Source organism: Pelobates fuscus, chromosome 11 (assembly GCF_036172605.1).
Source record: "Pelobates fuscus isolate aPelFus1 chromosome 11, aPelFus1.pri, whole genome shotgun sequence".
In the NCBI taxonomy this organism is placed as follows: Eukaryota; Metazoa; Chordata; class Amphibia; order Anura; family Pelobatidae; genus Pelobates; species Pelobates fuscus.
Window position 1 is genome coordinate 92609608 of NC_086327.1, and position 25584 is coordinate 92635191.

The 25584-nt window shown below is 40.7% G+C and overlaps 2 protein-coding genes across 6 annotated transcripts in view; both read left to right on the forward strand.

Moving 5' to 3' along the window:
* Window positions 1-25584, forward strand: part of GPR153 (G protein-coupled receptor 153) — a 506259-nt gene that overhangs the window by 206856 nt on the left and 273819 nt on the right. The window lies entirely within an intron of this gene.
* Window positions 1-25584, forward strand: part of ACOT7 (acyl-CoA thioesterase 7) — a 209738-nt gene that overhangs the window by 85311 nt on the left and 98843 nt on the right. For all 5 annotated transcript variants that reach the window (XR_010086050.1, XM_063436456.1, XM_063436455.1 and 2 more), the window contains exons 5-6: window positions 796-910; window positions 15086-15172. Coding sequence is in view for 4 of the 5 variants with exons in the window: in XM_063436456.1 (XP_063292526.1) it covers window positions 796-910; window positions 15086-15172 (202 nt within the window). In the remaining variant the exon portion in view is untranslated. The remainder of the gene's footprint in view (window positions 1-795; window positions 911-15085; window positions 15173-25584) is intronic.

The window sequence follows — 25584 nt, forward strand, 5'->3', positions numbered from 1 at the left end:
AGAGTTTGTCACTCGTCACTTAGCTGATCGCCACTGCTGTTTTGCTGAGGCATGAATTGATGCACTCTGCAAATACGTCCAGAATTATTAGCTGGTTTGTGAAAAATAGCATGTATCAATTTTACACTGCTTAAAATATAGGCCTGGAAACTGTTACAGAACTTGCAATTACTGAGTTGTTCTGTAAAGTGTTTTATTGTGAGTTTATCTCGGAATTGCAACTAGATGCATAATTGCAAAAACATGATAATCAGAGATATAATTTTTAAATTGTAGGGTAATAGCTTCTTGATCCAAGGATAAATCTGACTGCCATTCCCGGAACAAGAAGATAGTGCTTCAAGCTGGGTTTCTTTTGGATCAACAGCAAAAACAGATGTGAGAAAGTCTGAACTTGATGGACACATGTCTCTTTTCAGCCTATTTAACAATGTTAAGCCAAAAAAGTAGATTTGGAAAAAAATCACTACATTAGCTAATTTGCCCATAAATTTGAATTCCAAGGCAAACTACTAACACGAATACTTTCTTGTTGTAGTATTGCATCACAGACATTTTTTTTACTAATTATTTTAGTATTTTTTGCTTGCATTCATATCACATGATCTCAGTTTAAATTCCGTTTTTAAAGTGCAAAAATCTGTCTCAAAATCTAGGGGAAGGTGGAATCTGTCTAACGTCAAAGAATAAATATTTAGATTGTGATTTTTTGTTCACTAATGCTACACGAGCACGTCTTTGCAAAATACTAGGCTATAATTGTACGTTTTTCTTTCTTTTTAATGATGTTTTTAGTACGAAAGGCCAGGACTTGAAGAAGCAGGACGAAAGCGATATGAGGATCAAAAACTTGAACGTCTGGAAACTAAGCGTAGAAATGGAGAATTTATTTTACCGGTCATAAACCCAGGTAAATGTCACCTGCCATTGTCAAGAAATCATCTTAATTTATGGAACTCCAAATTGTTTCATAGCGTAGGACTTTAAAAAAAACAACAGAAATCAGATACAGAACAGATAATGAACATTCCATAAAGGGGCAAACTCACGGAACTCTGGTGATATCATTCTAGTGATCTAGATGTGCCAATCCCTCAAATAAGAGCACTGGTCCGTGCTTTCAGAGTTTTCTCCTCCACTCCTATTGCATGATGGGTGTTCAGACCGTATTCTGGGCGAAACTTCCCATGAAATACTAGAGCTGCCACCTAACTTGGACAGAGATTCGCAATGGCATCACTGGACCTGACTGACATTTTCGGTGTAACAGGCATCTTTGCTAAGGCAGTCATTGTGTTGGCAAGTATGTAAATGGTGTGCACAAAGAATTCTGCTTTGATATTTAAGCAACTATTGTAATTAATTACCGAAGTCTTTGTATGGCAGGGAGTTTCTGGAAATTTGGTCGAGGTGCAGATCAAGTGTATGACGAAAGATGCTTACTACAGATGCTTCTTTCTTCAAGGGCTTTCTCATGATTCTACACCTACATTGAAGAAGTTAGAAATGCATAACTTGAGGTGCCAATCACCTAGAACCATTAAGACATGGTTGCATGCATTGTGGGATGCGGTAATGCATTGTAGCCTAGACCATATTGCAGGGGCTATGTCCATTGATGTGCATTTATTGCAGGTTAAATGGATTATCTTGACCTTGTAGTGACACTGCAGTCCCTTTAAAGGGGCACCCCAGTTTATATTTAGTTGTGTTGTATTGTTTACTGTAATCTCCTTTATTTTTCATTTATTTATTGATATATTTTTAATATTAGTGTTGCTCAATAAACCCAACCATTTTGCCACAACACAATATACACCAGTGGTTCCTAAACATTTTAGGTCCAATGCGCCGTTAATATTTAAATATTTTTTTCAAGGCACCCCAAGTCAAAATTTCTAGGCTGTATATCTGTACAGCGCTGCAGAATTTACTGGTGCTATAGTGTTAATGTTTGAAAGGGGTGCTTGTATATAGTTTTATTATTATTGCAATTTATACGCCAATAGATTCTGTAGCGCTTTACAATATTATGAGAGGGGCGATTTAACTATAAATAGGACAATTACAAGAAAACTTACAGGAACGATAGGTTGAAGAGGACCCTGCTCAAACGAGCTTACAGTCTATAGCAAATAGCAATCAAATAAGGTGGGAGTGAAGCAGAGCTGGAGGAGAGAATAGAGTGCTGCCATTTAGGAAAGAGCAAGAGACAGGTATGTAAGGTAGAGGTTACTCTGGGAGGCCATAAGCTTTCCTAAAGAGATGGGTTTTAAGGCACTTTTTAAATGATTGAAGACTAAGGGAGAGTCTGATGGCAGTAGGCAGGCTATTCCATAGGAAGGGAGACGCCCGAGAGAAGTCCTGCAAGCGTGAGTTGGCCGTACGGGTGTGAGCAGCAGGCAGGAGAAGGTCACGGGCAGAGCGGAGAGACCGAGAAGGGACATCCCTATGGATCTGTGATGAGATATAAGAGGGGCTAGAATTGTTCAGTGCTTTATAGGTACGGGTTAGCACTTTGAATTGACTCCTATAGGATACAGGAAGCCAATGTGATATTTGGGTGTCATCATTGCACATGTGGTAGTGGAATCCAAAAGAGGTAATAAGTTTACCAAGTGAGGCAGTATAAAGAGAAAATAGAAAAGGACCAAGGAAAGAGCTTTGGTTGACTCCAACCAAGACAGGATGAGGGGAGGAGCTATCATTAGAAAAGGAGACGCTGAATGAGCATTGAGAGATAAGAGGAAAACCACGAGAGGACAGAGAGACCAAGTGATTGAAGAGTTTGAAGAAGGAGAGCATGATCAACGGTGTCAAAGGCAGCCGAGAGGTCAAGAAGAATTAGTATGGAGTAGTGGCCTTTAGATTTAGCTGCGATTAGGTTGGTGGTAACTTTGATAAGAGCAGTCTCAGTAGAGTGGAGAGGGCAGAAGCCAGATTGAAGAGGGTCAAGGAGATAGTTGGAATTGAGGATGTGAGACATACGGGTAAAGCCAAGTCTTTCCAGAAGCTTTGAAGAGAAAGGGAGCAGAGATATGGGACAATAGTTAGAGGGGGAGGACAGGTCAAGAGATTTTTTTTAGGATAGCTACTACAGTGGCATGTTTAAGGTCAGCAGGGACAACGCCAGAAGAGAGAGCAGTTGAAGATGTGTGTTAAGGAAGGCGCAAGACAAGAGGAGAGAGATCTGATAAGGTAAGATGGGATAGGTTTGAGCGGGCAAGTGGTGGGGCTAGAGGAAAGGAGAAGCACAGCCACCTCTTGTTCAGTAGCCGGGGAGAAAGTCTGAAGGGTATGAAAGGCATAATCTACGTGTGGTTGAGAAAGAGAGAGGCAGGGTTGGGAGAATTCTTTCCTTAGCTGTTCAATCTTGTCAGTAAAGTAACATGCAAAGCTATCGACTGTAAGGTTAGTTTAGGGAGGTGGCCACAGAAGGGCAAGAAGAGAATTAAAGCCTGGGATTGTGGAAGCATGAACCAATGAGAGGAAATATATGACTGTTTGGTGAGGGCAAGGGCTGCGCAGTATGAACACAACATAAATCTTTAATGGAGATAGTCTGACTGACTAGATACGAGACTTTCTCCAGGAGCGTTCAGCACAACAGGAGCATCTTTGCAGGTAGCGTGTTGATTTACTATGCCACGGTTGGGTGCGTGCCCTCCTCGATGTGCATGTTTGGAGCGGGGCTGCAGCGTTCAAGGCAGAGGTGAGGATAGTGTTATATGCAGAGATGGCCAGTGAGGGACAGGAGAGGGAAGGGATGGAAAGCAGTTGTGAATCAATATCAGCTGACAGCTGCTGAAGGTCAGTAGAATTAAGGTTCCTCCTGAGTTGAGAGGGGTTAGGCTGAGGTTGTTGGGTGAAGGGGTACTTGAGAGCAAATCATAATAGGTGGTGATCAGAGAGAGGAAATGGAGTGTTGCGGATATTAGATACTGTACATGCATAAGAGAAGATGAGGTCGAGGGTATTTCCAGATACATGGGAGAGTGTGGGGGGGGGGGGGGGGGAGATAAGCCCACTGCGATAGCCCAAGGGAGGAAGTCATTGAAATTAGTTTAGAGGCTGCTGAAGTCAACGGTGGGTTAATGGGAATATTGAAGTCCCCAAGAATTAGGGATGGAATATTAGAAGAGAGGAAGTAGGGTAGCCAGGCAGCAAAGTGGGTAGAGGAGAGAGGAGCCAGGGGGGTGATAAATAATGGCAGTGTTAGCAGAGAAGGGTTTGAAAAGACAAACCAAATAAATTTGGATTGATGGGAAAGAGAGGGAAGGGGGGGAGGGTAGAGGTTTGAAGGGACAGTGAGGTGAGAGGAGAAACTCTACACCACCACCTTTACATTCAGAGTGTCTTGGTGTTGTGGGTAAGTTGAAGACCAACAAAGGATAAAGATGCAGGCGTAGCAGTGTCAAAGGGGGAAGAGCCTTGTTTCTGTTAAGGCTAGTAAATATAGGGAACGAGAGCTGAAGAGTTTGTGGCAGCAGTGGATTTTGTAATGTTGCAAACAGAGCATACATTCAAGAGGGCAGTATTGAAGGAGGATTTAAAGGAAGAGTAACATGAGATGGGTATGAGATTGGTATACATATACAGTGGGACAAACGCCTCGGTTAACATAATTGTTAACATAAGTTTACAAATGAAAATCCATTTAAAATAATGCCTCGGTTTACAAAAAATGTTCGCAATACAAAACAAGTTTCCCAAGGATGCATTGCACCTGGGAGGTTTATAGCACCGCCCCCTGCATGCTGGAGCCTGTGGGTAGCACGTGGCGTTGAGTGTGGAGGTGTTGGAGCGGCTTTTTCATAGAGTTTTGGAGCCATTCTGGAAATTGTTTGCAGTTGTTTTGGGACGTTTTGGTGCATTTCTCAAGCTGTGGAAAGGTAGGGAGCTGAGCTTCGTCATTTGCATGCCTTTTATTGTGTGTTCTGCATTGTGGGTTGGTTTCCATGCCAGCTTATTTTGACTTTTTTCTGACCTCCAGAATGGATTAATTGATTTTCAATGCATTCCAATGGGAAAACGCGTTTCGGTTTACAAATTTTTCGCAATAAGAAACGTCCCGGAGAACGCATTAAATTCGTAAACCGAGGTCCCACTGTATACACAGATATACATGCACATAAACACACAGATACATATAAATACACTGACACATACACACAAATTCATATAGACACCGACAAATACACACAAATTTATATAGACACCGACAAATACACACACGCTAACACATGCATACACCGACATATACACACACACCCTGACACACACAAACATTGATACATGCACACACCATGACCCAGATACACACACTGACATAAAAACACACACCCTGACACACAGATGTGTGCACAGACACACAGATGTGGTTCTCTAAGGGTACCAAGAATCCTTAAGCCTAGCCTGAAATAGACTTTTACTCACCATAATGAAATACTTATACTTGTTAATAAATTTGTAATACTTTTGTCGACAAAATAGGAAAAACAGGCGCATGCTGACAAAGAAGTTATTATTCTACGTTAAGCGATTTTAATCAAGCCTAGATAAATATTTTGACTTATACATTTACCCCCTCCTTAAATGAATTGCGGGAACTGGCCAAAAACCACAGACGCCTTTTGCAATTTCCAGTTACCCACTGCCAGAGCAATCCTATATTATTTGAAACCTTTATGTAACCACATCTGGCTTCAGAATATATCTGCAAAAACCGAGAATCCGTGATGAACCCACAACGACCTTTTTATATTTGAGTAAGAGCAAATATTGCATGTGAGAATGAACGCTTTCTCTTATATGAAATTTACAAAATATTTAAAGCAACCTTTTTTGTGTCCTTGCTCGTTCTAGTTAGCTTTAAACTTTAAGATGGGAACAAGGTACCAAAAACAGACATACAGTAGTTGCCTAGCAACATTTCACAATGGGCAAGCTAGTTATTTGCCTTCTCTTTGCAGTTAGATTATGTTGTATTAAGGGTCCTAGAACATCCTTTGCATTATAGAAGTGGAGTGAGGCTGTTTGCTGAACAATATCAAGTGAATGTGATGCTATAAACTTTACTTTAATTTAAAGTTACAGTCAATACAAAAAAGAACTATTTTTTTTAAATAAAATTAAAATAAGTATATATTTATATTATAATTTGGGTTGCCACCTGGCTGGTATTTTGATGGTACAGACTGTACTTGATGCAGTTTTGCCGTTGGCAGTATTGCAAAATTACCGTCATGCAAAGGCTAGTATTTTTCTTTGGTTGAACTTCTGGTGTGGTGGAATCTCGGTAAAAATAAATTTAGTAGGCCGAGATTGCCACGTGGTATGTGCACGTGCATATGCTGATGTATCGGTTGGTTGGTTGCACGTGGCAACGATACAATCAGTAGTGTAAGGAGCATGTGCAGGAATACAGGATATACGAGTATTCCCCTCCTCCATTGTGCTGGGCAAGCCAAGTGGTCGAACAGGAAAGTTAGTCTTTATTCTGTTGATTGGGTTAGAGTACATGTAGGTGGAACTGATTATAGGAGGAGCTATATGTCTATATAAGGTGCCTACACTGTATGATCTGGGCTCAGACTTTGCTGTTTTTGGTGACATTAGTCCCTCTGAGTCCCGGACAAGGTATGCACACATTACTCTACACACATGTATTCATAGTATACACACAATGACACTCTGCTATACACAAACTTCATACATACCATACTATACACACAGTGATACACACAACTAAGCAACTACTTAGTGTCACCAGCCCTCCTACACGGTGGTGAGGTTTTTGAGGTGGGAATTTACTTTAAATCTCCCTTGAAAACGTCATCTTTTGTTTGCATGCCTCCTAAATTTAGAAATTATTTTTTTTTCTTCTCATTTGTTTTTAAAAATTCCAGATTTTCAGGATCTCAGGCCAACAAAAGATCTCAGTTCAGTGGACAGTGTTCCTTTCGCTACCAAGACAAATTTATTGTTGTGTTTTTTTTTTTTTAATTCTTTATTTTTGTTGTGCATTTAGTAACAAAACATCTTGCTATACCACAACAGCATACGTAAGCACAGGGATATCATAGGATTTCGCAGATATGGCATTAAAATAGTGGCACATTTAAAAAAATAAATAAAATATAGACAGGTTATGCATACACGTCTAATTGTAGGTCCTAAGCATTAAAAGAAGTCGAAACATGTAGGGCATGGTGTGTATTATGCTAATTAAAGTAATAATAATATAAGTTGAAGAAGCATGCTGAAAGTGAAAGTCAGAGGGTATGTAGATCAGTTAACTGACTGCACTGGAGGGGCTATACTAGAGTGGAATCATCAGCCACAATATGCTGACACGAATATATGCAAAGACTAGGTTAGTAGGCAAAGTTCTAACTATGAATTATGTGCAGTTATGGCACAGTGTTGAATTCCACCAACTTAAACTTGTCAGCCTGAGTACATCATGAGAAATCCACCAAATTGCCCGCAATGTCCCTGTGTCCCTCGTTTGTCAGCACAGGCTCACGTAGTGGGCAAAAATACTGATGAGTACTGTGAGTGTGTTGTGTTATGGTAGCAGGGTGATTTCAAGATTGTTATGACAGGTAGTCATCGTACATTAGTATTGCCTATGTCAGTCAGGTTAAGCCACTCGGGAGCCAGGTGTGTGGGGCAGGTATGTGAGGTAAGTACAGTTCACCCTATGCCAAGGGTGGGTCATGGCTCAAAGTCCAGCTCTGTGCCTCTTGCGGTAGGATCGCCGTCCCAGGAACAGGTCCAGACGGTGTGGATGCGAGGGATCTTCTCCACTCTGAGACGGTTGCCTCTCCTTAGCACAGTAGTGTCTGCGTTCTGTGGGCATATTTGTGGGTGGATGGTTGGCACCTCGTGCACCTGCTGTGTCATTTATCTCTGGTTCCGAGCCTTCGCGGATGCCAGCTCCGGATTTTCCCGGCTTCTCACTCTGCGCTTAGCGTGGTCTTGGGGCTTAGGGGGTCTCCGCCTTCCAGGCGTCTCTCTGGACGCAAAGGTTGCTGACCGGAGGCTTCTCAGGATGGGCCCCCATCTCGGGAGAGAGGCGGGCTGTGGAGTCTCCGGCTTGCAGCAGCTTTGTTGCTGTAGGAGGGTTTAAGCTAGCTCGCTGAGCGATGCAGTGCCAGAAGTTGTGGCATATGGTGTCGAAACGGGCCTCAAAGAGGGTCCTCCACTAAAAGGCCTGGGCTGCTTTGTTGAGCTTCCAACATGGTGGCCATCTTGTTAGCACTACAAGGTTTGTGTTTGTGCAAGGTTTGTGCGGTGCCTCTGCCCTCTAGCTCTCCGTGTGTTCTCCACCTTTTGCGGTAGGAGGACCGGGATGTCCCCCACCCGTCCAGGGGGTGGGTAGGAGTGTAGTGGGCCCACGTGCAGGGTAAGAACGCCGGGAGATCATCCACCTCTCCCCCAACCAGGCCCCAGTAGGCAGCAACAGGATTCTCGGGCTGTCGTCGGTGACAATGTTCGGGAAGAGTATGAAATCGCTTGCCCGAACTCCCCTGTGTGTGGATACCTCCAAGTTTGAGCAAATAAGCCCCAAATTTAGGCTTAAAAATGCAGTTTTCGACAATTAATGCAGGAGCTCAAGCTTAATGCGTCCGCTCGGCTTAGCGGTAAGGCTCCGCCCCACCCTCTTGTTTTTGTATAGATTAAATTATATAGCAGTATATGGTTTCAGTTTGGTTCTTTGAATGACTGGGGAACCTTGGAGGTACAGGGATTAGAAGGGCAGCAGGCAGGATTTCAATTAATTATTAAAATTTGGGGGGGAGCTTCTTGTCCACGGCAGAAGGCACAACCCACTTGTTTGCAGAACTGCCACTGTAGTAAGAAAAAAGGAATTTACGGTAAGTAAAATTACTGTTTTTAGGAACTGTGTTTGACCAATTTGCCAAAACTGTTTTTCAAGGACCCCCCTGCTTCAGACATCATAATGAGAAATTCAATTATCCAGACAGTTATTGTAATATTTGTAAAAGCATGAGCATGCATGGTTTCCTTATTCTCCATGCTATGACAGGCTGTGGGAGCTGATCGGTGTCTAGATATGGCTGTTCGAAATAGCTGCAGACTTTTCTGTATCACAGAAACACATTTGACCCTTTCTGTCAACTGCGATTCAGCTGTGCAAAAAGAACTTCAGAGATTTATCTTCTGAATCCTGGTATAGCCCATAGCTTACATCCTGTCATTGCAAAGCTACATGCTCACTCTGTCTAGTTGATAAGTATCAATAATGAGAATAAAATAACAAAAAAAATTGTATCAGTGATACCTTTATTGGCTAATGAAAAATGAATATTTTGAGAAAATTCCGGACACTAATATCGCTTCATAAAACATTTTAAAATATAACTTTTTTTTTTAATAAGTGGTTTATGCATAATACAGGGATTTGAAGAAGATTTTGCAGAATCAGCCAACATTTACATAATTATTGAGACGGACATGTTGTAGAATTTCTCCAGTTTAGTTATTTCTTTAATTCCATCGTCCGGTAATTCACTGTTCACATATCCAGATTGTATTTTCCCTTGTTAGATGCTATAGAATGTGCATTTCCTAAAGAGGATACTCTGTGATTTCCCCCAGGCCAGATTACCATCCCTATTAAACAAATCAATTCACAACTCCGCTAAATCCTCCTGCAAACTAGCTATTTATAATCTGATAGCAGCTAAGTGGGCCTTTGAGTGTGAGTAATAAAATTTTCAACACACGTGCTATAATTGGATTATGTAAAGCAGGCAACTTCCATCTGGTCTCACAGATCAAACACTTATCACCCTCATCCAGCAATCTCTTCTACAACTAAATAGAGGCTTGACGCATCTGCTTTGCAACGGGTATTTGTTTGTTTTACGAAGGTTTTGCACCAGATTTTTGAAGGTTTTCACACCTTTAGGCAACTTTGCATCAGATTAAGTAATTTGAAAAGATTCCATTATTTGCACCCTAACATTGTATTTTCCCTTTGCCGCAGTGTTTAAATGTATATTGAACACTGGAATACCATTGTAACAACCCTACCCTTTACCGCCCTAATAAAAGCTGGCAAGTTTGATCCATTTCGATGAAGTTAAAATGTTTACTTTAAACACAAACATGTATTTCTGGCCCTATAGTGTTAAAACCACCAATCAGGTGGCTTGTCCCTCCTTAACAGTTAAGAAAACTTACCTTCTTCCCAGTCTGCTGGCCCTGCCCTCAATCTGCCTCCTTGGGTGACATCATCAGAATTGATTATTTCAGCCAATCCAATGCTTTCTTTTGGAGACACATTGGATTGTCTAAGATTGTCAAGCAGGCGGATTGGGGCCAATTGCCAGCCTGGCCAATCAGCAGCTCCTCATAGAGATGTATAGAATTAACGCATCTAAATAAGGAAAGTTCAATGTCTCCATGCAGAGGGTGGAGACACTAAATGGCAGTGCTGCACACTGTGCAGTGCTGTCCTCGGAAACACCTCCAATAGCCATATGAGGAGTGGCCAGTGGAGGTATCCCTAGGCTGTAATGTAAACACCGTCTTTTCTCTGAAAAGGCAGTGTTTACTGGAAAAAGCATGCAGGGACTGACTAAACTCACCAGAACAAATACAATAATCTGTAGTTGTTCTGGTGACTATAGTGTTCCTTTAAATCAACTAAAATAGTTTTTTCAACAGTGTCTTATGAAAAGTAACAATGTCTTGAAGTGAAATCTATTTAGGGACTGTAGAAGCAAAAAAAAGGCAGATAAAGAAAAAAATGTTTTGTTTGTGTTTTTTTGTTTTGTTTCTATTGTATCTATATAAAGAGAGAAATTACACATATGATATGTGCTGTCGAGGGAATTTTATTATTTCTCTAGCGTACAATTTTAGATCTCTTCTGGTAACTTAATCTCCATTTTGTCTGCTTTCGGAGATTGATGTGCCTGCTCTGCATAAGGAATTTGTAAGACTAACTGAAAATAGATCATTCTGTATCCTTGGATAACTGTATACCACTTTTATTTTCTACATAGTGTCATGTTGCATATGGCAGCAAAACCTATTTTAAGAGCAGACAGCTCGGAACTCCCAGAACTACGTTGAGAACGTATATTTTTCCTTAATTGGCCAACTAACTGACTGTCTTGTGGTCTCAAAAATAGCATTAGAAATTCTTCCTCGGTTAATCCACCGGTTTCGCTTGACCTCTTCACCTTGTCCTGTGATTTGTACAATTATACAACATCTGTCTCACAAATGTATTGGGCTAAAAAACTACAGTTGCAAGAAAAAGTATGTGAACCCTTTGGAATGATATGGATTTCTGTACAAATTGGTCATAAAATGTGATCTGATCATCATCTAAGTCACAACAATAGACAATCACAGTCTGCTTAAACTAATAACACACAAAGAATGAAATGTTGCCATGTTTTTATTGAACACACCATGTAAACATTCACAGTGCAGGTGGAAAAAGTATGTGAACCCTTGGATTTAATAACTGGTTGAACCTCCTTTGGCAGCAATAACTTCAACGTTTCCTGTAGTTGCAGATCAGACGTGCACAACGGTCAGGAGTAATTCTTGACCATTCCTCTTTACAGAACTGTTTCAGTTCAGCAATATTCTTGGGATGTCTGGTGTGAATCGCTTTCTTGAGGTCATGCCACAGCATCTCAATTGGGTTGAGGTCAGGACTCTGACTGGGCCACTTCAGAAGGCTTATTTTCTTCTGTTTAAGCCATTCTGTTGTTTATTTACTTCTATGCTTTGGGTCATTGTCCTGTTGCAACGCCCATCTTCTGTTGAGCTTCAGCTGGTAGACAGTTAAGTTCTCCTGCAAAATGTCTTGATAAACTTGGGAATTAATTTTTCCTTCGATGATAGCAATCCGTCCAGGCCCTGATGCAGCAAAGCAGCCCCAAACCATGATGCCCCCACCACCATACTTCACAGTTGGGATGAGGTTTTGATGTTGGTGTGCTGTGCCTCTTTTTCGCCACACATAGTGTTGTGTGTTTCTTCCAAACAACTCAACTTTGGTTTCATCTGTCCACAGAATATTTTGCCAGTACTGCTGTGGAATATCCAGGTACTCTTGTGCAAACTGTAAACGTGCAGCAATGTTTTGTTTGGACAGCAGTGGCTTCCTCTGTGGTATCCTCCCATGAAATCCATTCTTGTTTAGTGTTTTATGTATTGTAGATTCGCTAACAGGGATGTTAGCATTTGCCAGTGACTTTTGTAAGTCTTTAGCTGACACTCTAGGATTCTTCTTCACCTCATTGAGCAGTCTGCACTGTGCTCTTGTAGTCATCTTTACAGGATGGCCACTCCTAGGGAGAGTAGCAGCAGTGCTGAACTTTCTCCATTTATAGACAATTTGTCTTACCGTGGACTGATGAACAGCAAGGCGTTTGGAGATACTTTTATAACCCTTTCCAGCTTTATGCAAGTCAACAATTCTTAATCGTAGGTCTTCTGAGAGCTCTTTTTCACATACTTTTTCTTGCAACTGTATTTTCAAAGAAGTCATTGAGAGTACATAACCATTTACGTTACCTGTCTCTTGTGTCTAAAAGATGAATCCACCGGTTTCCATTTAAATCTCTCTGATTGTCTGTTTACTGTGTACATATTTAAAACTTATTTACAAATGGTGGAGAAATAGGGCCAGAATATATATTGTTTGAAGTCTCACCAAAGTAAATGTGTAAATTAAGAATAAACATATAATAATGTAGTTCTTCCCAATTTGATTTTAACATACATACATACAAAGAAAAAAAAACGAGAGCCCTCTCTGGTGTTTCAAAGTGTATTTCCAACATCAACGTTTCAACACTCTTGGGTCTTTGTCGATCTTGAGATATAGATATATATATATATATATATATTGAAAATGTGTCTTTTGATCTTCATGGCTCTCTTATTATAGAGGTCTTATTATAGGATAACCAGCTTTATAGCCATAAAAAAAACAAAGACAAATTGTGGCTGATCGACAAGGAAATTCCAAAGTTTATAACAAAGTGATGGAAATTGGAAAACTCTCCATCGCAGCTATTTTTAATACCTGACTATTTTGGCCCCAAATTTGCAATGACCTAATCGGTAGTCCACAGTTCACGGTCTAGTGAATAAATCCCCAGATCTCATTAATGATAAGAAACAAAGCATTATACTGCATAATATAAAGCAGAATATGTATAGTAAAAAAAAAAAAAGGTCCAGAAAGTAATTATGTTTGCTTTTTTGTTTGTATTACGCATGCTTCAGACAGACAAAATAAAGGTAAGTAGTCATTGTTGCTGCTGTGACGCCGAAACTGTTAATATTTTATGAGGGTCTTAATTCATCCTTTTGTTTTCAACACACACAAAAATCTAAAATAACCGTAATTCTCTTTTAGTTAGTCTTCACTACAAACATCATTTTATATTGAAAGCATCTTGACCACTAATTACAGATTTACAAATGTGGCTATTGTAATTCTTGACTCACTGCAAAGATACCTCGGCTCTCTGTAATAGTCAATGAGCCTTTTTATTCTTCGGAAAGTCATTTCGTGTTGCAGCCCGATTTTTCCTCATTACAAGAGACATACTTCAGATTGTGCTTTGTGCCGTGCTCCGTAATTGATTCAGGTGAACACAGTCAAATAACAAGGATGCTATAGAATTTCAGAACGCTACTGTTATTTCTGCTTGAATTATTCTGCACAGAAGATGTTATTTACCCTCTCACGTAGGGGATTTACCGTGCAAAGAAGACAATTAAATTAGTGATATGCTTATACAATATCTGGTAAATGTCTCCTTGGCCCCGACGGTACAGCAATGTGAGTGAGGGACATTTATTTATAGCTCAAAATAATCACAGAATTGTGTGTAATGTAGATTGCTTCTAAATCCCTTGCACGAGGCAGCAGAACACAAACAAAAGGGATGTTCTTCACAGTAATATATCCAATGGATGCCTCCATCCACCCAGTATACAGTGCACTGTGAAAGTATTCAAACAACTGGATAGTTTCTTTTATATTACCACACTACAAATAGCTCATTGGAATTTCAGGAACATGAGGTTGGTATTTGTTTTATATTGGAAAATTTGTACTAAAAAAAATAGTTGGTGCTGTGGGACAGAGAAGGTACTCTGTTGAATATCTGGTGGGAGTGGTTGGAGATAGTGGCATACTGGAGGAGCACCCACCTTACTTTGTGCCGCTTACAGGAGAGTCAAAATTGCCTATTCAATCTCTGCTGAATGCTGCCCAACACCTGATTCCAGTCCTCTGGAGGAGTACATGCAGTCCAGTGCAGGGAGATGTGACTAGGGCCACATAAACAAAGTAATTGAACTCATAAATGACTGAAAATTGAGCAGTGAGACTACAGCAGCACCAAAACGGTTTCATTAAGCTAAAGTTATTTTGGTACCCGTAGTATCCCTTTACGAATGTAAATGTAGTTAAATACATACAGCAACAACCCCCTCCCCCCCCCAAAAAAAAAAAATCAAAAACACATAATACTTGAAAGAAATTGAATGATCCCAAGGCAAACGAAAAAAAATTGTGGTCAGCGATGTGAATACTTTTGCAAGGCACTCTATATAAGTTCATTGCTGAGAATGAAGAACTGCGGGGTCACATTCAAGAACAAATCAGATGGAAGGCACTACATTTTTTTACAATTTTTTTAATGTAACCATTTATTAATTTTGAGGTGCAGATATATTTTGCTGCAAAGCTAGAAACTTTTAACTGTATCACATGCATTGCAGATGGAACCTAAAGGTAAATCAAGTGGGTACCGCTATATATTATCCGTATAATAAAACAGTCCTAGCTTTATTTATGCTCTGTGTAGATTAATATTATTATTGGTATTTCTACAGCGCCAAATTATTCCGCTGCGCTTTACAATATTATAAAGAGGGTAATTTAACAGTAAATGAGACAATTAGAGAATGTTACAAGAACAATAGGTTGATGAGGACCCTGCTCAAACAAATTTATAATCTTCAGAGATTAATGGCCAATAATTTTCTGTTTCATCTGTTTTTCCAGAGCAATATACCGTTGGATACAGCCAGTCCAGTCTGATTCATTTAGTGGGGCCGTCAGACTGCACTCTACACGGCTTTGTTCATGGAGGTTTGTCTTTTATCTTTTATTTTATTGTTAAAACTGTGTAGGTTCTTTCTTGCTGACGTTGTGTGGGATTGTGGTTTCTGAGATGTAGGATGTACGATCTAAAATTGATGAAGGATGCTGGAATGGCGATTGTAGGGGCTGAGGGAAAACAGTGTGTTAAGATGAGTTATCAGTGCTGGCACTGTAGGATTGTCTGCTGATATATGACAAAATTGACTGGTTAGATAGGAGGGACGATAGTGGTAGTACTGGTTGAAATGAAACTTGAGCGGGCTGAGAGAGAAGGGATTTGGGGCAGAGGCAGGTGGAATGGAGTTTGCTGAAATAATGGATTTTACGCTAGTGTTTCAAAGAGAGTGCCAAGATGGGAAAACCAGGGATGAGAAGATGAATGAAGTGGAAGGGTGACTGGGGAAGGGATGCATACAAGTATTGCAAAAATGGAGTTACAGAGAGAGGAGCTTTTGGACAACTGAGGGGGATCCTCAAGCAAATTTTAGTTTGGGAGCCACCCCAGTTGGGAGCCACCACAACTCGGAATGTTCACTTGATTTTAAACTTGACCCTGCATCCACAATTAATAGGAACTTCTAAGTAACTTTGGTAGCCGCAACTTCCTGCAGGGTTTATCTGCACTCACTACCACTCAAATTACTTTCCATTGACCTTCAGCCAAGATGCTGTGGAATCTCACCTTACATGTTGCAGCAGGGTATCCATTCATTATTTAATTAGTAAGTGATATATGGCTTAGTCCTTACTTCTTAACTGAATTATTATTCCATAAGTAAATGTAGAATAGTTTGACGGTTAGCTTTGCAGTCATGGGAAAGTTGTAGATGCAAAACGTTTTATGTCACAATCATTTAAGAAATATTAGACTCGAATCTTTTGAAACAGTTTGTAAACCAGCTCACCTTGGGATAAATGCATAGATTTTACTGTATGTAACATAGTGTACAGGTTCGTATTAATTATACAGATCCTCCAAATATTATATACAAGCATGCTGAAATGTGGAGGTGTATAGATGAAACCATTCTTTTCTCACTAATAGCCTAGATTATTCTAATTTCTATCAAAAGCAAAGACAATCATATGCAATCATTTTTGTTTCTTGCAGTACTTTTTACTTAAAGGAACACTAAAGCGTTGGGAATAAATGCTTAATTAACCATGTATTTGCTTACCTTAGTCCAGCACCGGGCTCCCTTGGCACTGGTGACCTCTCCTCCTCCATCTAAGTCAGCTTCCGAGTTGAGCCGAATGCGCATGCGCGGCCAGAAGCGAGCGCGCATTCAAACCCGCCTATAGGAAAGCATTACTCAATGCTTTCCTATGGGTATCTTTTTTGACACTGGAGGTCTGTGAGGACGTCCAGCGTCAAATAAGTGCGATTTACTTAGTGTAGATTGTGGAAGCGGCCTCTAGTGGCTGTCAGGGAGACAGCCACTAGAGGGTGGATTAACCCTGCAGTGTAAACATAGCAGCTGCAAGATTAAAACTAGGGGGACCTGGCACCCAGACCACTTCATTGAGCTGAGGTGGTCTGGGTGCCTAGAGTGGTCCTTTAACCATACTTAAAGCTGGAAAGAGTTAAATTAAATTATTTTTAGACTAAGTTCTTTTTACTTATTGCTTGAATCTTAAAACTGATTATTTGTGTTACAAATTTGCCTTTAAAATTGATTATAAAAGAATGCGTGCAAAATAACTCACTATTAAGAAGCGCTTTTCTTTTTTTGATCATTACCGTACAGAGGGAAATGAAAATATAAACCCCACTTTACTGGAACAGGGGCTTGCAAAATATCCAATTGTATTTCCAGAAATTTAAAGGGCCACTATAGGTACCTAGACCACTTCAGCTCATTGAAGTGGTCTGGGTGCAGTGTCCCAGGAGCCTAACTCTGCAATTGTAATTATTACAGTTATTGAGAAACTGAAATAATTACTTTGGAGGGTTAACTCCACCTCTAGTGGCTGTTTAGCAGACGGCCACTAGAGGGACTTCTGGGTGGTAAGGCAACATTTGGTCACTTAACTGACGCTGGACGTCCTCGCGCTATGCATGAGGACATCCAGTGTCACCCAAAACCCCATAGGAAAGCATTATACAATATAAAATTATGGAACCAAAGGTCCCTAATGGAAGAGTTATTAAGAAGGAGTCCCTACCTTTAATAATCCTAAGGGTATAAACAGTGAAAAATAGTCATGAAAGAATAGGGAAACCAGGGAAGAGGGAATAAGTATGGCAAGGCACATACAGACCCTGAAAAACTTTCACGGAGAGATTTGACGAAGCCTAATTATTGAAGCCTAGGTCAAATAACATCAAAAGCTGTAAGGTTATCAAAATAGGTAGAGGAATAGATGGGTAGGTAGAGGAAAAGGGAAACCTCCTAAACAGAAGGATAGAGAACTCCCAAAAACCTAATCCCAAAATAGGTCCACTCACTAGGAGAGGATCCTATAACTAAGTACCTCGGCACTGTGAAGAATCACAAGTGCCTACCTATTACCCTGTTCCCTTTCTGACTAAGTAGCTTAAAAAAAACGAATTAAATTAAATAATCCATAAGGTGCTACCTAAGTAAACAAATGGAAAAAAAGAAAATTTAAATAAAAACTCGACGCGCGTTTTGCCGTTCTAACACGCCGTCGTCAGGAGTAATGAACTCTGGTATAACTTTTTGTTTGTTTATATACACATTGTAGCAATCGGTTTGTTATGATTACCAGCTGTGTATCAATCATGTGTGCTCACTACGTCGTCTAATCCGCCCATTGATTGGTCAAGAATTACCAACCATATTTTCATTGGTGTTCTCTACGGACCATGTGACCAAGGGGCGTGACGGCGAGTGGGTAAGGACCCACGTGGGGAGACAGCCGTATGGTATGGGAGTGGCGTAATCGCGTCACCTAGTGACGATACCATCATTCTTAGCAAACCTCCCAAAATCCATTCGGTACTCAATCATCATCCTCTAATGGGACGGTACCTACGTGGGGAGACCCACGTCATGGGAGGAGAGTGGCATAGCTACGTCACCTAGTGACGAGAATGCCATTCCCTTGAGACCTCCCACGTTCCATATGGCAAAGTAGATGCTCGATCTCGCATCATCCTCTATATCAATATGGGGATGATAGTGTCATCAAGCAGGATTTCCCCCCCAAAAAGAAACCCATTGGCTTACGCCCTTGTTAATGATATAATACACAAACTGTGACTGTGTAATAAGTGTTGCATACATAAAAAACAAAACAATAAAGGAAACCTCTGGTTTACAGGCAGCGATATAGTGGAACCTGCTGGAAATACAGACATGTCTTTATTAATTTATCCACATTACTATCTAAAAGGTGACAACCTTATGATATGATATAGAGGTGGGTACTAAAGACTGTCTAATTCATTGGTTCTCGATCTTATTTGCCACACCAGAGTTCTCGTGATTAAAGTGACAAAAAGAAAAAAAAACATACAGTAAGTGATATATAAATTTTTCAATTAACAATAACTATATACAATTGTTCCTACTGATTAAATACACAGACTTGTAGGGATATTCCTAACTATATGTAACATCTAAAGTAAAGAGTGGTCATAAAAATGCAGTAAATGAGAAGCCCTCATTGAGACCAGCAGGCGAGAGAGTTTTCAGTCTGTAGATCCAGTAGGACTCTCGTTGTCTCAGCTTCATATCCCAATCTCCTTTCTTTTGAGTCTGTGGAATATGCTCAATTCCCATAAATCTCAACTTTTTAGAGGAGTTTGAATGGTGTATTTTTATTTTTAAATGGCGGGATATTGCAGTTTCTAAGGGTCTCCTGACTGAGTTGACATGTTCCCTAATCCTTAGTTTAAAGGGTCTGAATGTTTTCCCCACATATTTTATACCGCACGAACAGATGAGTAAATAAATCACACCCTCTGTTCTGCAGTTAAAAAATAATTGAACCGGGAAGATGTCAATATTATTGCTATCAGCGAATTCTTTGGACTTTCTTTCCATGAATTCACATGCGCTACAATGCCCACATTTGTACGAGCCCTTCGGTAAGTAGTTATTGAGGCCCCTTTTCCCGGGTGCCAAGTGACTCTGTACCAGGGTATCTCGAAAATTACTTCCTCTCCTTGCAGTCATGGAGGGGAAGGAAGTGATTACATGTTTCAGATGTGGGTCAGAATTGAGTATCGGCCAATAGCGCTTGAGTGTACCTATCATATAGTCCCACCCCGCATCATATTTAGCGATACATCTAATCAGTAATTTGTCTTCTGATTGTACACTCTCATCAATAAGGAGTGTGTCTCGGTCAGTCTTGATGGCTCTAGCATATGCTCTACGTAGGACCCTATTCAGATATCCCTTATCTTTAAAGGCTTTCCTTAGATCCCAGGCTTTGATCTTAAAGTCCTCTGTGGATGAACAGTTACGTCTTAATCATAGGTATTGGCCAATTGGAATGCCAGCCTTAAGTGGTTGTGGGTGGTAACTGGTCCAATTTAAGAGACTATTAGTGGTTGTTTGTTTCTTAAACAAGGTAGTTTGTACCAATCCTCCTTCTTTAATTGTAATGGTAATGTCTAAGAAATGAATTTGTTTTCCGCCTAGCTCACTAGTAAATCTCAAATTGAGATAATTTAGATTGAGGATTTTAACAAATGCTTTATACAATGCTTTCCTATTGGTGAATTCCTAATACGATCGCATTAGGTCCTTCCACCGGCTGACGTTTCCTGTAAATGTCAATGTGTAGTGAATGTGAGAGGTTGGATGTTTGGCATATTTGCTTGCATGATAATTTATCACGAACAGGGTTATTTACTAAAGTAAAGAATACAAAGTGAAGTCAAATTGAATTTCTTTAAGGTCAAAATAGCTGAACTGGAGCCTGCTACTAGACTCGTGCGGACGCCATATCGCTTAGCTCCCAACTCTAACAACTTAATCCAAGCAATATCAACTTTCCAGCACCCATCGAGCCTTACCACTTACCAAACGGGCACCGGCACAGTTAACCGCACCACCCGATGCCTTTCTTACAGCCGCAACGGCTGCAGAAGAGGAGATGCAAGAACGGGGCCTACCAAACGCCATCGATCCCCGGCCTCGCGGAAATCCTGTGCGGACACCCGACGGAGCTCGGGAACAACAACTATCTGTGGGAACAACCTATCGTCCCTGCTCACACACCAGCCATGGGGCGCCGCTCTCAAAAGCCACAAGGTACACCTGGGGACAGGGATATAGGGGACTTGCTACAACGCCCTACTAACTCTAAGCCAGCTGCCATGGCAGAAAGGCCGGACCTCGCCCTGGCACCCAATACAGCTCAACAGAGCACCAATCTATCTGGCCTGTCTCAGATACGACAGCTGGACAAGGCACCCCACATGAAACAACCAGATCCTGTCCCCTCTGAGCTCCCCTTAGCTTCACCACCTGCAAGGCCGCAAATCCAGGCAAACCAGGGCTCTGATCCTCAGGAGCACACCCAGGCACTGCAGCAGATGAGTGCACACACTACAACACTGCACAGACCTGGCTCCCCAGGGCATTCACAAGAGCCACAGACACCACCACTGGAGTCCACAGATGACTCAGCCCCAACCACCAAACGAGACCTCAAAATCCTTCTAGCAGAGATCCACAAACTCCTGGCAGCGGACTCAGCCATCCTCAAGACTGAACTACACACAGTCACAGAAAGGGTGAGAGCCACGGAGGAAGAAGTAGTGAAAGTCCACACTCATATGAATCAAATGGAAGACACCATCAAACAAATACAGCAAAAATGAAAATTAAAATGTCAATTAAAATGTCAACCATTGAAGACCGACAGCGCCGCTCCCATATCAAAATCCGGGGCATAGCCATGACGATCTCTGCCGACGAGCTGCCGCACTATGTCAGGCGCCTGCTGACTACTGTGCTGCCACACTCACTCGTAAAGAAAATCATAATAGACGGAATATATATCGCTTACCTAGCGCCCCACACCTAACAACCCCACCAGCCAGAGATGTTCTCCTCAGATGTGTCACTGTACAAGACAAACTACACATAATGGCGAGGCTGAAAGGCAAGACACCACTGCTATTTGAGGACTCCTCATTAACATTCTTCCAGGACCTATCAAAAGCTACCCTCTTGTGGTGCAAAACCTATGGACCGCTCACCACACAACTACGTTCGGCGAATATAGCTTACAGGTGGGACGCAAACGGAACTTTGGAGATAACCCATAAAGGAACCACACATGTTCTACCTTCAGTGGAGGAAGCAACACCCCTCCTAGACACCCTGGGACTGTCTAACCCCACGAACACGACACGGAACAGACCTCAGACGAGGGCTTGGGACCCTGAGAACACCACCCCGTTTGAACCGGGACACAGCGGATCACAACAACCGGTGCCGTGAAAGGTGTGAATTGACACCACGAGCCCTACCAACATAATAGTGGCATACCTTCCATGCTGTGACTTTAATGTTTACTTTACATTTTAGTTGGTTATTCATTTTTATTTTTTATTTTCTCTTTTTTCAACACCACAACAACCAGCACAAACACTTGGCGTCAAGAAACCTAACCTCCCTCCGCCCCCCCCCCCCCCACCCCCCCACCCCCCCGCTGCCCCCTTGGTTAGGGGTAATCAATCAATGCAAAAGCACCACCTGCGGCAGATTCCCCCACTCAGCACAACATGAAGAACTAGACAACACAGACACCATAAGCATGCCAACACACCACCGCACACACGGAGCGCTAATATCAGCAGGCCCACAGCCCGCAGGTGCTGACACCAAACATAAGGCTTCACCATAAACACAAGGGTATACAAAACATACTGACACATCTAGACAGAGCATCATTTAAAGTTTAATATGTTGATGTTATTTCTGAATGTTATTGCTTGATCCAAAATTGGTGCAACACTTAAACGGAATTGTATCTAAATATTTTTGGAGCACTTACGTGCACACCTGTATGTGAAACTAAAATATCAAGCACCAAAAATGAAAAATAAAGAATTAAAAAAAAATAGCTGAACTGGCCAGTTCATCGACTTGTACCATAAATGTATTACTTATTATTTTCCTCCCTCCTTCCTATTTATATTTTCCTTTTTGATTGCCTATTCATTCCCTATTCTTTCTTTACATTCCCTTCTCTTCCAATAATGTCTATGCCATGCACAAACGTTGCTGTTTCTCCTGTCTGTCCTCCAAGCTCACCATTTTTGTTCTGAAAAAATCTTTGACTTTTGTATTCCTTTGTTACTCTGTTGCCTGATGCTTTCCTGCTGTTCTTTATGTAATTTGTCTTCACTCACTTTGTTCTGGTTCCGTGCGTTTTCTTTCTCCTCCCGTGATCACTACCTCTTAATGAGGTGGGAGTGCACAAGACTGACAGCCCCATGCTGAAAGGTGGAAGGTAGGAGGTGATGTTGACACTGAGCACATATGCTGTGCCTTCTGTTGTCTTAATTTTGCTTTACATACTTAGACCTTGATTTAATTAGAGACGATCGAGTTTATCGGCACCTGATACGCCATTTAATAGTTACATTACCACCTTTAAATGCTTTTCTGTAGCCAATGGCTATTGGTTCAGATATAGAAACCAGTGTTTATATATCACATGGAATTAAATCAAAGAAGCCTATATATTTTCAATTTATCTGCTGAGAATCCCTGACAGGTGGCCTCATCGAATCCGACACCTAAAAGCAGCTGAAATGTTTTATTGTTTACTATTTGCACAGTGGCTGCACTATGAGCCAGTGAGCAAATAGGTAAAAAAAAATAAAATGTTAGTATAAATAAGGTTTAACACCTCCCTTGTCTCCCTACCTTCCATGCTGCCAATGACTACTCACTGTAAAGAAATGTTTTTAATAAAATTACAAAATACAGGGTGCAGGTTCCGAGTGCTTCCACTTGTGGGCATTGGATGGGCCCTGTAAGTTAAATAATGAGGAGTGGACTGATTAATATCATATTACATAAAATAACTAAGGCACATCCTACACATTCCATGCACGTCTTGAGAGAAGTGAGACTTCCCTTTTAGAGCACTCTGGTTGACTTACAAGCTTGCATTGCATAGGAAAGGCCTTAAATGCCAAAGCCTTCCATGGGCTCAATTTGATTCATTTTTAATGCTTTGCGGGGGGATAGTTAGGGGTTTGAAGACACCCAGCCTTCCCCCTCCCCCAGTTATTACATATATTATAGCCCCCACCCACCGTCCATTGGTGGTGCCAGAGGGAACATTACGGCTCCCCAGTGGGTGGCAGATGGGCGGACACTTGATCCATCCTGATTTTCAATATGGGTTGAATAATTTTGATTACAACTGTATGTAAACCTTGCTATGATGAGATCTACAAAAGTATTCCTATAAAGCTTGTTTGCCCTAAATTTGTGAATGTAAATCTGTTTTAACTTGAAATCACTGTTTAGTAAATAAATACCCAAGTGTTCACACAATATATTTTAATAATAAAATAGCTCTCAAAGACACCTGTTTTAATAACACCATATCAAAACACTACAACTGACACTTAAATGGAATATCATTGCATCTTTAACATGAATATGATAAAAACAGTGCACTTTAAGCTGTAATACAAGATCGTATTGCAACAGATTTAATGACATAATTTTTTTACATTAACACCTACAACTGAGGAGTCAGTGCTCTTTGCGGTGCTAATAAAATTGGTTTCCATAGTAACCCTTCATTATCAGGCAGTTAGTCTGCATTAATTACACAGCTCCAGACAGTAATTTAAAAAAGGGCACTTTTTCAAAACTGAATACATTTGCAAGTTTAAATATAGCACATGTTTATAATAGCTAGCAACATTCCCTAATGAAAACTTGACGGAATTTGTTCCATTTGAGAAATCTCTTCTGCTCTGGGAGGTTTTTGTTGTTGTTGCCTATTTTGTTGTATTTGTTTGTTATTTTGTGAAGTGTGCATGGTTTTTAGCTACTTTTTAAGAAAGCTTTAACCCCTTAAGGACCAAACTTCTGGAATAAAATGGAATCATGACGTGTCAGACATGTCATGTGTCCTTAAGGGGTTAAAGGGACACTATAATCACCAAAACAACTTTAGCTTAATGAAGCAGTTTTCGTGTATAGATCATGCCCCTCCAGTTTCACTGCTCAATTCACTGCCATTTAGGAGTTAAATCACTTTTGTTTCTGTTTATGCAGCCCTAGCCACAACTCCCATGACTGTAACTGACACAGTCTGCATGAAATCAAAATGGTTTTATTTTCAATCAGATGTAACTTACTTTAAAAGTTTTCATCTCCTGCCCTGTAATTTGAGCTTTAGTTACATACAGGAGGCTTTTACAGTGCCCACAGTGCTATTAGCAGTGCAGGAGATAAGACATTCTAAATTAAGGATAGTTTGCAATAAAGGAAGTGTAAACATTAGAGGCCTCTTTACAGGAAGTGTTTAGGAAGGCTGTATAAGTCACAGGCAGGGAGATGTGGCTAGGGCTGCATAAACAAAGTGATTTAACACCTAAATGACAGATAATAGAGCAGTGAGATTGCACTGGCATGATCTATACACCAAAACTGCTTCATTAAGCTAAAGTTGTTTTGGTGACTATAGTGTCCCTTTAAGTGAAGACCAGTCAAATGCTTCTCACAGATGAGCATTGAACGCAGTTCTACAAAAACAAAGAAACGGCCAAAAGCTTAGAGAAACTCTGTAGCTTGCCCTTCGGTAAATACCCACTCAGGTCTCAAAATAGTTTTTGCTCACTTGTGCCATTACAGAGAGAACATAAGGCATATCAGACTGATCCCACCCGTGCGGGCAGTCCAGAACCAAAATGCTGGCAAGTTCTCTCTGCACGAGAGATACAGAAGCATTGATCGAACATCGAGAATCGAGTGTGACTCTGTTACAAAGAAAGCACCATCTAGTGGCTGCCAGTGTAACAGCCACAATCCGAGTGTATAGCCCCACAATATAAACATTGCCATATCGCCAAACATGCAATGTTTTACATTGCAGGACCAAAACAGAAGTGCCACTGCACAGAGACCACTTTATTGAAATAAAGGGGTTTGGGAGCTTATAGTGGTCCTTTAATAATATAGATTTTGTTTTGGCAAATTTGAATGATACAGAGAATAGCGTCTTAATGGATAATAAAGTTAGAACATGATTAATTGAACACAACTTTTAAACTGAGCATTAAGGCTTGTATATATATATTGGGATTGCATTCATGAGAGTTTTATATGCCCTATAGTGGAGAAAGCTTTTTAAGAATATGTTATGGTATAATCTGATTTAGTTTGATTTTTTTTTTTTTTATAAAAGAGAACATTTAGAAAATTCAAAATATGTTAAAA